At 46.0% G+C, this 16,479-nt stretch overlaps 2 protein-coding genes across 3 annotated transcripts; both read left to right on the forward strand.

Moving 5' to 3' along the window:
- Positions 1-663: 663 nt before the first annotated feature.
- cdc25b (cell division cycle 25B) lies at positions 664-8,416 on the forward strand. 2 transcript variants are annotated; one of them, XM_029493664.1, is made up of 15 exons: positions 664-2,279; positions 2,390-2,472; positions 3,037-3,088; positions 4,338-4,379; positions 4,547-4,580; positions 4,872-5,003; positions 5,406-5,525; positions 5,612-5,761; positions 5,847-5,924; positions 6,082-6,270; positions 6,590-6,694; positions 6,769-6,831; positions 6,937-7,035; positions 7,132-7,377; positions 7,566-8,416. In XM_029493664.1, the coding sequence occupies exons 1-15, from the start codon at positions 2,065-2,067 to the stop codon at positions 7,704-7,706; spliced, it is 1,749 nt and encodes a 582-aa protein (XP_029349524.1). In that variant the 5' UTR covers positions 664-2,064; the 3' UTR covers positions 7,707-8,416. The 2 variants fall into 2 exon arrangements, with proteins under 2 accessions (XP_029349524.1, XP_029349525.1); XM_029493665.1 differs by having other exon boundaries at positions 2,065-2,279; positions 5,612-5,749; positions 7,566-7,706.
- Positions 8,417-12,135: 3,719 nt separating this feature from the next.
- Positions 12,136-15,852, forward strand: ap5s1 (adaptor related protein complex 5 subunit sigma 1). Its single transcript, XM_029493805.1, has 3 exons — positions 12,136-12,350; positions 12,996-13,287; positions 14,708-15,852. The coding sequence occupies exons 1-3, from the start codon at positions 12,172-12,174 to the stop codon at positions 14,834-14,836; spliced, it is 600 nt and encodes a 199-aa protein (XP_029349665.1). The 5' UTR covers positions 12,136-12,171; the 3' UTR covers positions 14,837-15,852.
- Positions 15,853-16,479: the final 627 nt, after the last annotated feature.

Here is a 16,479-nt window from a genome sequence, read left to right on the forward strand (position 1 = left end):
GCCAAAGGTCAGGACACCTCCCTGTTTACAACCTCAGGTTTGTCAAAAACGATACTGAAAGATCTACAAAAAGCAAACAGATGGTGTGCAAAAATGTGCGTTGCCTGATTCTGAATTGCCAACAATGCGTCTTCATTCACTATTTTAAACACAGTCCGGAGCGTGCATGAGAAAGCTGGGCAACTTCTGAGATGAGGAGCACAATTGCAGAACCACAGCCCAACACAAACCCCCATTAACCTCGAGGCAAAGTCCTGATGTGTGTTTACGGGTAACAGTTGTCTGGTTTTGTCTGCTCGACTGCCTCTGTGGTCCGGTTGAACTAGTTAAAGGCAGGTGTGTCTTTGACTTTAAAAACACGAAAACAGCTGATAAAGAGGCCAGAAATGACAGAGCTCCCCCACCAGAGACCTTCCACTTGAAAGTACATTCCAATTCAAGGTTTTCAAAATGTTGGTGAGACATCTTGAAGGGAGACAGTTGGTGTCCAAACCAACAGGTACCAGATTCAATGTAATTTCTTACTAACCAAATATTCAATTAAACTAAACCATTCAAAATCCCCACCGTTTATAAGAGCCATAGTTTAGAGCTTTGATAGCTGGATTACAGGAAATTGTGCCTGTTTCAAAGAAAAACATCAATGTGAGATTGTTTTATTTTCTATTTGAGTTGTTTCCTTTGAGCCACTGCAGGTTTACTCACATATGAGGCAGGAAGTGATGTTTGATGAACAAAGACATAACAAAACCACTTTAAAAGACGTGCTCTTCCCCGCTAACTCATACACACACCCGCAAATGCAAATCACACACACTCAGGAGCAATAAGCCTCTCATTTCCAAGACTGACTATTTTCTAGGTCTAGTTTGAGTTCATATCATTTTTCACAGCTCAGGAGGAGGACATGGATTCAGAGGTAAAGTGATCTTTTTATTATGCCCAAAAGAAATATAACACACAACCAACAGTAAAAAACAAGCATTAATGTCAGCCAGTGTGAGCTCTGCTGGGGCAGAGAAAAGGAAGTATTCACTACATTAAGGAAAATTATTTCTTTTGTCTGACTCACTTTGTGTGGGAGGCATGTGAGCTTGGCAGCCATTGCTGGTAACAAGCACGCAGTCAGATCACAATGTGCTTCAACTAAAGTTTACAAAGATGAGGAATGCTGAAAGGACTTACCTCTAACAATAACTTTTTATACCTAAAATCTATTACACCTAATTCATTTAATTTTAATTCACTATAATTCATTCATCCCTCAAGGTGACAATTTGAGGTTCACTTTCTGAGTGAGATGACCCAACAACCTTTAGTTGTGTGACCTAATTTTAGACAAAGTGTGTCTTGGTTGGAGGACAAGCTCATCCGTTTTTTCCCATAAAATTTCTCCCCAGCAGCCTCAGTTAGGAAAACAGTTTCCTCTAAATTCAAACAAATTAAAAATGGTCCATAAAATGTTCATACTGAGTGCACAGAGCAGTTTGTGTCCTCAGCCTGGATGCTGAAGGACAAAAGATGGGTGAGAATAAAGATGGATATATTTTTTTAAGGGCTTGTGTCACTTCCTCCTTCCTCATCCGGCGGTCAGCGGCGGGATCTGATTGGTCGGAGGGGCGGGGCGAGGCCGCTGATTGGCCGAGAGGTTGCCGCTCGTGAACTTCTCTTTTGAACATAAATACGAGCAGCGGCTCGGCAGTCCTCCTCAGAAAGCAGCAGCTGTCAGAGGGAGAGAGTCCGCTGCGTCCACCAACAACAACAACAACAACAACAACAACAACAACAACTACAACTATGACGGTGTAAAAACGGTCCCGGTCCGAGCCGAAGCTTCACCGCCTCCAAACCCGGACGGTGTTTCAGGGCGAGTCGTTCGGACATGTTTTCCTAAAGCGGTCGCTGCTAAGCTAACCTGTTAGCTTCACGGTTAGCTCGAAGTTTTTCTGGGGGGGAACCGTCTTAAGAACAAAAATCGCCGCCCCCTCCCCCCCCCCATACACAGATATTACAGCTAAAACAACAACCACCACTGCGGGATCTGTACCAATTGGACGTCCGGACATGGAGTCGGCTGATGTCTTCGGCAGCGCCAGCCCCGCTCAGGCCGTTTTGAAAAGCAGGCCCGACGGGATCCCCAGACTTTCCTCGCTCTCTCTGCCCGAGCTGAGCTCCAGCAGCTCGCACTGCAGGGATCTGTTCTCCTGCGGACCCTCCGCCGTGCTGTCCCCTGTCACCAACTTAGCCCTGGACATGAACAACTTAGCTGGACTCGGCAGGTATACACACATTTGAGCTATTGTTGTTGTTACAGCAGTTCTGTGTGTTTTTTTTTTTAAACTGGTTTTGTTGCACCGTTCACACCGTTTTCTGTTTTCCCCCCATGCAGCCAGTGTGATACCCCCAAAAGGAGGAAGCATGCACCCCTTGAAAAGGTTCCCTCCTTTGCCTCTGACGTCTCGTCTGATGCCGGTGAGCCACCCAGGAAAAGCCTTTTGTTTGTGCTAATTGATGCCATCACACTCAATCCCCGCAGGCCCGAAGTACATCTGACTTTAAACGTGGTCTGGAGATAATGAGCATTGTCAAGGCTTGCTTTGCTTTCAAGGATAAATATTAATCTCTTGTGCAAAGAAATACGCTGGCTATTATCTTGCTCTCAACTTCTCAAACAGCTTTTTTTAAAAATTATTATTATTTATTCATTCAATTAACTGAATGTGTTTGGATACTGAGTAGTTGGTTGGACAAAGTAAGCAGCTGTTTGTAATGTCACATATGGGCTATGAGTTAATGTCTGTCGCTGCCTGATTTTAATGTCACCAGGTCACACGCTTTACAAGCTTGAGTTTATTGAAGAAATTAAACCAGGCTAACAGTGTTGTCTTTTGTCTTTTAAAAATAGGGAAATTACACCAGCCATAGTTGAACCCTGCTTCTATTAAGCTGTTTTCTTTTCTTGGGGGGGGACTCTCCCGTCCTGTGTTGTACCACCTGGTCAACCTATCAATATGTGAAACAAATGTCTTCCTTCAGGCCTCGGCATGGATCCCCCCAGCCCCATGGACGCTGTTGAAGTTGAAGATACGTAAGTTGCACTGTCCTCTGTGTGTCTGTCTGTTCTAATCAATCAGCCTGTCAGCTGTGCCCCTTTTGCTTTCCCTGTCCACCAACCCCCACCCTTGACCCACCGCGCTCCACCCTGTGCTTGGGTTCAACTAAGCCGAGCATCATTTCTCATCTGTGGGATTATTGTTTGGCCGTTGGCTTTAAAATTGCAGCCTCACACAGTTTTCCTAAGATGATTAACTGTTACAACATACCAGACAAACTTTCTTTGTGTTCTGTGCAGCTTAGTGAAAAGACCATGTGTGGATTGTGACAGTAGTGGGCTTTTTGAATTGATCAACAGTGATTCCTGACACTCTACACAAGATACCGAGACCAGTAAAGGCATTAAGAAGAAATTAGTTTTTATCAGTTCCTGCACTCAGAAAACTTGGCGCTTCAGTTGTGTTCATTATCTTTATCAGTCAGTCAGCATATCCTCAGCTGCCTAATCTTGGGTGGCCCTTATTTAATTCTTGTCCTCAGCAGACATCTGCCGCTGTTCTATGTGCAAGTTCCTTTACAGCAGCATTTGGTGTTCAAGACCCCATTCACCTCCTTTACAGCTGTTTGGTTGCTAAGAAACCTCCGGGCTGGGGGAGGACGTGACCCACGCTTTAGTTTAATGATAGCCCACCCCCTCTGGTTTTTGGCACACTCTTCCTATGTGCTGTTATTTCAATAGGAAAAAGGGGGCAGGAGTTTTTTTTCTGCATCACATCTATTGAAATTAGGGCACCCCCAGAGAACAACTGCCCCCCCTCCCCATCCACGTCTGCATTGAATGGGGCACGCTCCCCCCTCGACAAACAAAGGGCCCTTGTAGAAAGGGGCTGGCAGCATTGGCCCTAGCAGGCATATGGTAGATTATCTGATCTCTGCATCCCTTCTCCTGCCCCCTCCCTCTCCTGTCGAGCTGTACTCTGAGCTCTCCACTCGACTTACTTAGCATACAGGTGGGCATAAATCCAGCGCAAAGACCAAATCTTACTTCCACGCACTCACCCAACTTCCTCAAGTCCAACCGTTCCTCTCAATAGGGCCAGAGCGTCTTTGTAGTCTTTCAGGCTGTCAGTGTCTCAACCAGCAATTAAGGCCTTTCAGCCTCTTGTGGCTTTTTACTATAAAGACCTGATACTTTTCAGTGAACACAGCACTCCCTTGAAATGTGTTGCATATTTTAACCACTACCCACTAATTCTGAGTAGTCTTAAATTTTTCTGTTACAGATTTGAAAAGGCCATTCAACAATCAAGCCGAGTTGTCAACGAGTAAGTTGGTTTTTGATCAGTTTCCTGAAATTAACACGTCTGATTGTTTTTTGCTTCCTATTTGAATTACGTTGCACAGGAGGAAGTATTATGCCACCAAAACCAAAAATGCCCCAATGATTTCATTTGTAATTGAGTTTGATTTGTATTCTTTCTGCCTATTTTAGTCGGCTCTCCATTCGAAGAATCAACTCATTGCCAGTAAGTGGATTTTTTTTATTTTTTTTTTTTTCCAAGTTTGGGTTCAGCTCTGCTTGTTTTGTTTTAATTGGTAACATATTCCTTTACCATTCATTGTTAGTTGAAACTGTTGTAAAATACTCAAGAATGTAAGAAATTTGGGGAAAGAAAGTCGCAAATTCAAGTAAAAATAACTTAAATGTGCGGCAAGCGGCAACAGCAACAACCACACAGACTCCCTTCACTTTGAACCCACCACAGTGTTTAGTCTCTGAGCCTCTGCTGAAGGACTCCCTCTTCTCCCCCCCTCAGCCACAGCTCCTCAGTTTCAGTCCATCTCTGAAGGGGCAGGACGACTCTCACCGATATGGAATATTCGGCCAACAACCCTCCCAAATAAACTCTCCTTCCTCTCAACTGGACAACAAAGAGAACATGCCGGAGGTCAGTGGGGCTGTTTGGTGCAACACGACAATGAGAACGTTAATTCAAAGGAGGCCAGCACTGTTACATTTTCCTGGTTAGGCGCAGAGACAAGCAGAGAACACTTAGTAAAAGTCAGTGAGTTGGTTTGTTGCCATGACGAAGGCATTGCATCATTTGTCTTAAAATGGTCAAGCTTTGAATTTTATTTGATTTCAATTTAACAGAAAAACATTGGTGTCAATATTAAGTATTGTAAAGAAGATTCACCCCAGTTTGGGAGGCCTTTCCTGCTGTAACTTCATGACTAAAACCAACAATGAATATTGTGTGTGTGGTTCAGGAACAGATTAGGAGACACTGACTTGTCTGTAAAAATGATTAGCGGTGAGTTTTTCATTTATTTTTGGAATGTCTTTCCAGGAGGGCTTTGAATTCAAGAAACCAACCATGCCTGTGTCAAAGTGTCGCCCTCGCTCCTTCAGCTGCAGACAGTCAAAGGATGCATTTGCCCACCGGCCCAACTCGGCACCGGCCCTCATGGTAGGTGGCCATTGTTGTACACAAGCTCCAGACGTAGCTGTAGAAAGATGCAAACTCTCCTCTTATCCGCTTCCTGCTTTGTCCAGTTTTCCTCGCCACCTCCAGTCCAGCATTTGGACTTTCATGACTCCAGCCCCAATTTCCTGAGAAGCTCCTCCCTGACCTCATCTCTAAATGATGACGAAGATGACGGCTTTTTGGAAGTGATGGTCGACAACATGGAGGTGAGCGCCCTGGTATGTTTACTTTGAGTACAAGTCACGTACACCTCGTTAATTTCACTATTTGAAAATCATTTCATAACACCTCTGTGTCTCACAGAATGACTCTGGGATGCCGATGGGAATGGCCAGCTTGCTCACTGCCCCGCTGGTGTCTGACAGTGCTGGAGAAGACTCTGTGAGTTTGTTACAGAAACTTTTCTGGGAGGAATTAAAGGCTTTATTGTATAATCTGTGGGATGTGGGCAAAGAAATCTTTACTGTGGGTGTGTACTGAAATGTGGTTTTTGACTGATGGGGTGATTGAGTTTTGACTTTTTCCTCTCCTCCTCTAGCCTGTGATTCGCTGCCGGCCACGCAGCCTGTTTCGCTCGCCCTCCATGCCCAGCCCGGCGTCCCGTCCATCTGTGAAGCGCCCCGACTGCCCTGCTGATGAAAACACGCCAATCAGGGTGAAGAGGCGCCGCAGCCTGGCAGGAACACAACCCACCACTCTGGAACAAAACCCTGAATCTCCACGGATGGTGAGTCTTCACTACTTGCTGCGGTCGTCTGCATCATCACTTTCATTATTCAATATTGATCAATTTGTGTCACATCTTAAAGTTTCTGCTCCAAAGACAGGTGGATTTAATATAGAAACACAATTAACTTTGAGTACCCCCCAAAAAAAAAATCTAAACCTGCAGCCCAAAACCAGCCCATCTGTTCAGCACAGAAATGGCTCCAGAAACTACCGCTGAGACTCGCTCCTTATTGTTACAAGCTTTCTGTAGACGATCTGGAATTGCCTCATTTTCTCCTCCACTGCCTCTTTAAGTCTCCCCCTCCTCTTCCTCCCAGACCTGCTCCATCCTCCAAAGGTCCAAGTCCTTCTGTCAGACAGATATTGAGAAGCTGCTGGACAGTGAGGACAGCTCTAATGAGCTCATAGGAGATTTCACCAAGGTGAGAGGCTGCGAATCTCCAGCTGACTTAATTGTGTAAAATGAACCCAATCTAATTTCCTCTTTGTCTTTTAGCCGTTTGTGTTACCCACAGTGGAAGGCAGACATCAAGACCTCAAGTACATTACCTCAGACGTGGTGAGTACAGCTGCTGGGCTCTTCTCTCTCTGCCTCAGTAGTTTTCCTGATGGACTTGTTTGTTTTAAAGAGGAAAACTTCATGTGAGTTTTTCTTGGTTTTCAGATGGTGGCCACTCTGACCGGCCAGTTTAACCATCTAGTCGAACGCGTCATCGTCATCGACTGCCGCTACCCGTACGAGTTTGAGGGAGGGCACATCAAGGTCGGTCAAGATTTTCACCTTTAACCTTTAACTACTTTAATGAGGTCAGCTGGACTCTGTAAACTCAGGATGTGGTTTGGTCTTTGTTCCCCTCAGGAAGCTCTGAACCTGCACCAGGAGGAGCAGGTGGAGGATTTCCTCCTGAAGAACCCCATCGTCGCGTCGAGCCCCGAGAAACGAGTCGTCATCATCTTCCACTGCGAGTTTTCGTCGGAGCGCGGCCCTCGTATGTGCCGCTTTGTCAGGGAGCAAGACCGCGCCATGAACGACTACCCCAAACTCCACTACCCCGAGCTCTACATCCTCAAGGGCGGCTACAAAGACTTCTTCCCCCACTTCCAGGTTAGTTGTTGACAAATCGTTTTGGGTTTTTTTTTCCCCCACACACATCTGAAGAAACTGTTTTTCAATAATTCCATTTCAGTTTTCACACATTAGCCGTCTCCAACCTGTCGAATGCATTTTGGTGAAATCTGTGTTCTTTGCGTTGAGATGTGAGACCTCTGATCTCCTGTCGTCTTCCTGTTCAGGCACAATGTGAACCTCAGTCCTACCGGCCGATGCACCACGAGGACTTCAAGGAGGACCTCAGGAAGTTTCGCCTCAAGAGTCGCACCTGGGCCGGGGAGCGCAGCAAGAGAGACATGTACAGCCGCCTGAAGAAGCTGTGAGCGCCGCCGCCGAACACCCTGCCCCCCCCCCACCCCCCCTCACCGGAACAGACTGAGAGCTCATTTCTCTCTGAGCGCCAGGTCTCGCCCCCACCAATGAGGAAGTAACTTATTGGGATTGTGCCAACAGAAAAGGGATTTTTTTTTTTTTTTTTTTCCCAGAGTCCCCAAAGTTAGTTATTTATGCAAAAATTTAAAGAGATAACAAGAAACAGAAAACTCTTCACCAAAACGCGTCGCTGAGGTGAAGTGAAGATCCTCACTAGATTTTAGAAAACCACCAGGACCTGCTTCCTGTTTCAGGACACAGCAAATCACTGCCAGATTCCTTCAGCAGCCAAACCTCACTGCCAAGTTTCCTCACTGGAAGTCTTTTATTTTTTTTATTCCAACTTATTTAAGCACTTAGTTTAAAAACCTGAAATGGTGATGTGCTTTTATTTTATTTTTTTTCTAATGCAGCTTTTTGTGTAACGTGTTTATGAATTTTGTTGTTCTCCATTCAGATGTTGATTTGTTAAAAGCATGTTTTTCTCCGGGCGTCCCCAAAATACAAATTGGATACTTTTAAGAACAAGAACTCTTTATGATTATTATTTTAATTTACTTTTTTCTCCCTGATTAGTTGCAATGTATTTTTTCCCCATTTGTTTTCCTTCTTAATCAGAAGAAACCAAAGCAAACAAACTACCTGTTAACTTTGCAGTGAGTTTTTTTTTTTTTTTTTTTTTTTTTTTTTTTTATCTGATGCTGCAGGTCAGCAAGTGTGAGAGAATTTTTAATCTTTTAAGAAACATGTTTGTTTTTGCTTTCAGACCCTTAATGTTGACAGACGAGATGTCTTCCACTCTGCAGGGGCCATTTGTCAGTTTATATTTAATGGCGGTTGAATATTTTGGTGCAGGCTCGTGGGGGGAGCCGCTGAAATAAAGATCCAACGTGCGTTCAAATGGGATGTACAGTATCTTACATCTGAAGTTGTCTGGTTGTTGTACTATTCATGTGTTCTCTGTTGGCACCAGATTTGTGTGCACTGATACTTGAATGTGAGTACAAACATTTAGAAAACGAACTGAATTAACAAAAGGTAAAACATCTTCAGCACTTTGCCTCAATAAAATAAAAAAACAGAAAGCTAATTCACATTTGGCCGAATAATGTTTTAAAGCGGATCCTCATCTGATCACATGTAAGTATCCAGTGATTTATTTACTTATTTTTTTAAATGCAAACTCATTTCAACCAGCCCCAAAAAGTTGGATTTTCAAATTAAATTCATCTAAATTCAGACAATTTGTGAGGTAAAAGTAAGCAGGATGAATTTGACCAGGCGTCGACAGCAGCGTCTAAAAATCAGATACTCAGTTAAAGTGTGAAGGTTTATTCATGTCCATGTTTCACAAACCAGTTAAACTCGTCCTGTTAATGCACACAGCAACATTTTCACTGTCTGTTACCTCCCTGTGTCGTAACTTTGGGTGTTACTGCTGATGATTTGTGGTCAAAGGAGCACAGACCTGCCTCATTAGTCTGATCACACTGAAGTGTTGGTCCGTTTTAATTTTAGGCCCTGCCATGTTTTTACTCCTGACTCTGCTGTGTTGTTTGGCCTCGGCACAGCACTTCCTGTGATTTCAAATCTTCCCTCCACTGACTGACCTCAGAGTCCTCCCCGCTGCAGCACGTGTCCACACGCACATTCCTGTGAGCTTCTGGAGGCGGAGCCTGACGTGTCCTGGCAGGCGGAGGGAGAAAAAATCTGAGCTCCATGTGTTGTAAACACGTGACTGCTCCGACGGAGAGGAGAGGTTAGAAAAGCACTGCCCCCCCCCCTCCCTCCACCCCCCCTGGCACTTTACCAGAGTTTGAAATCAGGCAGTTTCCCGGCGGCTGGAAGACTGTGGGAAAGGGATCGCCAGCCTTTGTTTGCATTTCACCAGCTGAGGTCTGAAGATGAATTTACTGCCAACAGTTTCAAGCATAAAATGAATGTCTAACTCAACTGAAGACCCTTCAGGTCTTTATTTTTAAACCCTGGCCGAGGAGTGAAGGCTGAACTGAGCTGAGGAAGATTTTTGTCAGTGATCTTAACATGGAGCTGTGAAAGAGTCACAACTATTCGGCTTCCAGTCGCCACCTTTGTCTAAACAGCAGGCCTCGCGCTTTGAGATGAGGAACAACTAAACACTGACACTTTCAACTGCCTTTTCAATGCAACGCCACTTTTCCACTTCAACAGTCGGTTTTTAAAATGCAAATGAGGCTTTGGCACGAAGAAAAAACAACCTTAGCCAGCATTCACTACAGGCCCATCCAATTAGGAGCCAGAGTTCAAACTTAATGTTTCAGCAGACAATTAACTCCGTCTTCAATTAGTCGCTGCTTTCTAAAGCTTTCCTTTGATTATGTAAGACTACAATTCAAAGTCAGTAAAAACAGACTGATCATTTCCAAACTTTCCTGTCAGTTCTAACCTAAATCACTCGTGATTTTTGAACACATTAAAAAAAAAAAAAAAAAAAAAAAGCTGCTTCTCTTAAAAAATAGTTTTTGCCGTTTGAGGCATTCAAACTGTAATTAGAAGATCAGCTGATATTTAAATTTTAATGTCAAAAACTCCAGCTGCTGGAGCTTCCTGTCCAAACGCATCATTATTAAAAATGTACTGTGACTGGTGTTGACGTTTAAAAGATTTGGCTGTGGGAGGAAAACTGTTTATATCTGCAGCATGTTTGTTTACTGATCTACAGATTTAGATGCTTCATCATCATCAGTCCTGCTCATCCATGAAGGTCTGACAAAATCACATCAGAGCTGCAACAAGATGGCCGTTCCAGGTCCAAACCCGACCCCACCCTGAACATCGCCGCCTGTCCTCGCTCCTGTCAGCCAATCAGCCCCCCTCAGACAGAAAACCTGGGTGTCACCTTTAAACCACAGTTTGTTCATGAGGCCCTGACAGCTTGCAGTTTCAAAGGAAGGGTGGAGGTGGAGGTGCTGCTTCCTCCTTCAGTGTTTTTGAGGTTGAGAAACTTCAGCTTGGATTCTTCTTCTCTGGTTTATGTCTGTGCACGTCCTCTCTGAGGGTGTTTCGTCAGATGATTTTGGCCGCCTGTCACACGTTTGTCTTTGGCTTCCTGTATTTCAAATTGGCGGGGCTCGCCATCATTGGTCCGAGCTGCTGGCTGCTCGCCTTTCCCTTCGCCACATCCTGTTGTTGTTCTTCTTCAGCTGGTTTGTTACAACACGAGGACGTATGACTCACAGCGGAGTAGAACTGAAACCTGCTCAGACTTTTCATGTGGTGAATCTGGCACGAACTCCTGCTCTCACATGAAGACGACCTGATCCTCCGTGGAGGGAGAGACAGGCACATCAGATTCCGTCAATGCTTTGGGCTAATTATTGCCTGCAGTGATCCCACACATTCTCTCCTTTATGATTGAGGGTGACGTTGTGGCTAATAATTACCACACAGTGAGGGACCTGTCATGAAACGACACAAACATCTGTGTAGTTTTTCCTCATAAACCAGGACCTGAACCTGGAGGACTCACTGAGCTGCAGCCTGACCGTCCACATGTGGATGAATTTGACTAAAATGAAAGAAATTTCAACCTTCTCAGTGAGCTGGAAGCAGATTTATAAGGAGGGACTGAAAATAGTAACACAACAAATTGATCTTATTTTTTTTTTATGTCCAATCTCATTGTCTGTCAATGTTGGTGCTGAAAATGACAATTTCTAAATGAACAAAATGAAATATTTAGAAGATATGTGATACGGCTCAGCTGATCAGTCAGCAGCAGCAGCTGATGTGTGTGTCTGCAGGGCAGGTCAGGGGTCGTTTCATTCTGGACTGAGACAGACGACCCTTCAAAGGTCACACTGATCAAGCTGAAGAACGAACTAAAGATGAAACGAACCACCTCATGACAGAGCAAATGTTGAAACAGCAGAGTGTTTTCTGTCTTTATGTTCCCACCACACACACAAACACACACACACAGAGCAAGAAGTGTGACCAGCAGCAGCTGTCGGATTAACAGCTGCCTCTGTTTGTCTGTTTGTCTGCAGACAGCCACAAACTATTTAATCAAATCAAACATTTTGAAAAATATAACAATGATAGAAAATGACACAAATATAATCATCCCACGACAGTTACTGGTTTTTCTCAGTCAGACTCATTGATTTTGAATTTCTAAATAATTTTCTGTCCATAAAAACATCAGGCTGCATCACGAGTCGCTTTTTCTTCATGAAATAATACTCAGTTGATTTAAACATCTCAGTTTAATGACTGCATCAGATCATTATGTCTAATTTAACCATTATACTATAATGTAATATAGATTGAGCGCCATCTGCTGGTTTTGAAAAACGCGAAGCGACGGGAGCCGAGAGAGGTCAGCTGACCAACCCGGAAGAGAGGAAGCGGAAGCGGAGCCGCGAAAATGTGATCATGGTCCGGTGTTTCCTGATCCACACCGTGTGTCCGGTCTCTGCTCTGTCCCCGGGGGAGACCCGGGTCCTGTACTCCCGGGTCTTCGGCCCAGATGACGGAGTCCTGGACCAGGACCGGGACCTGAACCCGGAGGAGACCCGGATCCTGCTGCGGGAGAAGGTGGCGGTGGTGGCCAGGTGAGTAAACACCGTCATTTACTGAAGGGGGGTTGGTCCTGGTCCTGGTCCTGGTCCTGGTCCTGGTCCTGGTCCAGGTCCTGGTCCAGGTCCTAGTCCTGGTCCTGGTCTGAGTCCTGGACCTGGTCTAGGTCCTGGCCTTGGTCCTGGTCTAAGTCCTGGTCCTGTTCCTGGTCTAAGTCCTGGTCCTGGTCCTCGTCTAGGTCTTAGTCCTGGTCCTGGTCTTGGTCCCGGACCTGGACCTGGTCTAAGTCCTGGTCCTGGTCTTGTTCCTGGTCCTGGTCCCGCACCTGGACCTGGTCTCAGTCCCAGTCCCGGACCCAGACCTGGTCCCGCACCTGGACCTGGTCTTGTTCCTGGGTCCCGGTCCCGGACCTGGTCCTCTTCCTGGACCTGGTCTTGTTCCTGGGTCCCGGTCCCGGTCCCGGTCCTGGTCCTGGTCCCGGACCTGGACCTGGTCTAAGTCCTGGTCCTGGTCCTGGTCTTGGTCTTGGTCCCGGGCCTGGACCTGGTCTCAGTCCTGGTCCCGGTCCCGGACCTGGTCCTGCAGATGCTGGAGATAACTGGAACCAGGATGCCTTCATGGTTGTGGGAAACGACAGGACCGGTTTAATGCGTCCCCTCCCTCCTGTGTTTGGGACTCAGGCAGGTGACGAGCGCCGTCTCTCTGTCCCGGGAGGCTTCGGGGCGGCCCCCGGTGGAGGCGGTGCCCGGCGAGGAGGCGCTGGCCCTGCAGGAGGCCAGCAGCGGGGTGGTCCGCCTGAGAGCCGGCGACCCGTTCTCCCAGGAGATGAGCGCTCTGTGGTTGGGGGTCCAGAGTCTGGGCTTCACGCTGGTCTGCGAGCCCCACGAGAACCTGCTGCTGGCTGAGGGAACCCTGCGCAGCCTGACCCGACACTGTCTGGACCACCTGCACATGCTGGGCCAGGGCAGCGAGGTACGTTTAACATCCGAGAACCGATTCGATTCAGACCGTCCTGGTTCTGTCTGGACTCTGGTCCCGTCCCGTCCCGTCCTGGTTCTGTCTGGACTCTGGTCCCGTCCCGTCCCATCCCATCCCGTCCTGGTTCTGTCTGGACTCTGGTCCTGTCCCGTTCTGGTTCTGTCTGGACTCTGGTCCCGTCCCGTCCCGTCCTGGTTCTGTCTGGACTCTGGTCCCGTCCCGTCCTGGTTCTGTCTGGACTCTGGTCCCGGATTGGCAGGTCCAAGTCGCCTGGTTTTGATCTGCTCTCGGTCTGACGTGGTCCACGATAAGAAGAGTTTGTGAAACGGTTGGTTTTATTTCTGACGCCCGGAGGTTCTGATCACGAGGGCCCAGTCTGGATCTGCTTTACTCGGTGTGACAGCAGAGAATTGGCTCACAAATATTATCATCTCCTCACTTTGAAATGTAGAAGCCGTCTCCGGTCTGGTCTGCAGACCTTCAGGCGGCCTTGTGATTAGCTGACACATAAAACATGTTCACCTTAACAAACCGGGCCAGTCGGCCGCAGAAGGTCGATCTGCTGTCACTTCGCTCTTTTCCAGCCAGCGTTTGGACTCCGATATAACAAGTTGGCGATTGTGTTGCTTTAATGTTGGCCGCTCAGAGCCGGGGATTAAAGGAGGGAGAAATTTGTGAAAAAAGGAGCATTCAGTGCTGCCAATCTTTGGAAAAGTGTTTTTATTTTGGTTTTAAAGAACCGTGAAGAAGATCAAAACTTCGAACAACCTCGTCGACCTGATTGATCCATTAAGAGCGACATTAACGCGCTGCAGTTTGTTTTGAGTGATGTTTGTTACAGAACAAAATAAGTATCGACCAGCATGACAGATTTAAGATCTGGACCTTGGAAATATGGTTTGACAAAACATTCACAGACAGATGAAGGTCAGAAGGAAACAGGAGTGTCGTCTGATCAGTCAGTTCACACCTGGATTTAAAACGTTCTCCGTGTTCTGACGGTCTCACTCTGTTTTGTGCTTTTAGCCAGTCAGTGTGTGTGTGTGTGTGAATAAGATGGAGTGAGACAGATCTGTGTGTATCTCTGCAGTCAAGTCAGGTTAAATAATTGAATGTTCTCAGTTTCTTATGAAACTGCTGTCAGTGGAAATGGGTCAGACTTCCTCCGAATGTGACGTGATCGACCCAAACTTAGAGACGGACGCTCAAACTGGTCCAGGAGGAGCAGCGGGCATCTTTACACTTCACAGAGCCGACCAGAGCTTTTGATGTGGATTCATCTGCTTTAGAAAATAGTCCTCGACAAATCGACTTGTAAAGTGGCGGCTGCTTGTTGAAGGAGTGTTTTTGTACGAAACAGTCGGTGATGATTCAGCACAAAGCAGCTGTAACTGACGGTGAACTCTCCCTGCAGGTCCTGCTGAGGAGCAGTCGCATCGACTTCCTGCTCAGCCGCCTGCTTCCTCACGGGCAGCTCCTCTTCCTCAACCACCGCTTCGCCCAGAGCCTGGAGAAGGAGGTGGCGGCCTACATGGCCAAGTGAGCCACCGCCCCCCACCCAGACCGGCGTATGGCGGCCATTTTGAGGTCCCGCCTGACACCTAACACCTCGCCGCGGTCTCTGCAGGAGTTCAAACAAACAGGCCCTCTCCTGTTTGCCTTTGGTGGCGTTTCCGCGGCGGCGGAAGAACAACGCACTGCTGTTTCAAATTGTGTGAGGAGGTAAACACACAGAGCGCTAAATATCTCCCTCAGCCACTCGCGGCTTACTGTTGACTGTTTACTGTGTGGGAGGCTTCAGTTCAAATCCTGTTTGTCAAATTGAAGAGTGGAAGGGAAAATGTGGCAGATTAAAGGGTGCAGCTGAAGAGGCCAGTGAAAACCTACTCATCTGCATCAAAGAATGCCGTTTATCTAAATCAACATACTTTAAATGCCACAGTGTGACTTTGAGCAACCAGACTTCACCCGTTTTTTGAGTTTAAATGAATCTCAGAGTGCATCATTGTGACCTCTAACTGAGCTTTTGTTCCTGAAGAGTAGGAGGAAACCAGAATGAGATTTAGTGTTTTGTTTTTTTTCTTGTCGAAGGTATGATTCATCTCATAGTAACAAAACAGCAGAAATGGTGCAAAGAAAAATCAAAGTCGAACCAGTTTAATCTCTTATTGAACTAAAAATGTCACAGTGAGGACAATAGAAGAGGCATGAAGTATTATACAACCACCTCGAGATGTTGGCGTGCAGAAAACAGGAAATGATCAGAAGAACGAAAATTGAAACATCCAGACACAACAAATAACAGACTCCTTCCAGTTTCGTATGGAGATGGGTTGCACCTCCAACTGTGTCTCCCCATGAAACCGACTTCCCTGCTCCTCCTCCTGCCCCCTAAAAGCCTCTGAAATCCCAGTTTGTGTGCTGGCAGCCAAAACCAAAGCAGTGATTTTTTTTTTTTTTTTTTTAAGGCAGAAAATAGTCTGTCTGGTTTCCTGCATCTATTGCTTTGATCTTCTCCAGTTTTTCCTGAATTAAGAATAAAACTAATTTCTAGTTTCACCTGAGGCGTCTTCCTTTAAACTCTTGATCTCTCTCTTGTCTGCAATCAGGGACAAAACACGCTTCCCAAAAACCAGGCACGGGGATTTCACATGGATAATTAGTTGGAGTTTGTGCAGGTCTCATGAGCAGAAAAACACAAATGTCAAACACCTACAAACATTACAAACACGGTAACACAACTGGTTCACATACCGGGTGGGCTCCAGTGTTGCACCAGCAGGAGGCGCTCTGATTTCTGACAGTTTAGCAAAGTTTAATTAAAACTGCATTGCCAAAAGTAAAAGCAGACCCCGCTGTCAGCGTTGGTCGCAGTTTCCTTCAGGGTTTTCTGTATTCGGCCAGCGAGGCAACATGTAGATAATTATGTTATTCAGAAAGTAAAACGTAGAATAATAAAAATGATAAACGTATGAAATGTTAATAGAGAATGATAAACTCTAGCCCTGATTAGCATGAAAACACTTCTGGTTTAGTTCTAGATTAAAAATTCACCACCTACAGTAAATCATTTCTAAATGAGCGTTAAAAAAAATCCAACTTTCTAATATTTTTAACTCGTCATCCTGTCAATGTCATCGTCAGCTTCATTTATATATATATATAACACATTTTAACAGCCGAGGG

The sequence above is a fragment of the Echeneis naucrates genome, chromosome 22, assembly GCF_900963305.1.
Source record: "Echeneis naucrates chromosome 22, fEcheNa1.1, whole genome shotgun sequence".
Classification (NCBI taxonomy): Eukaryota; Metazoa; Chordata; class Actinopteri; order Carangiformes; family Echeneidae; genus Echeneis; species Echeneis naucrates.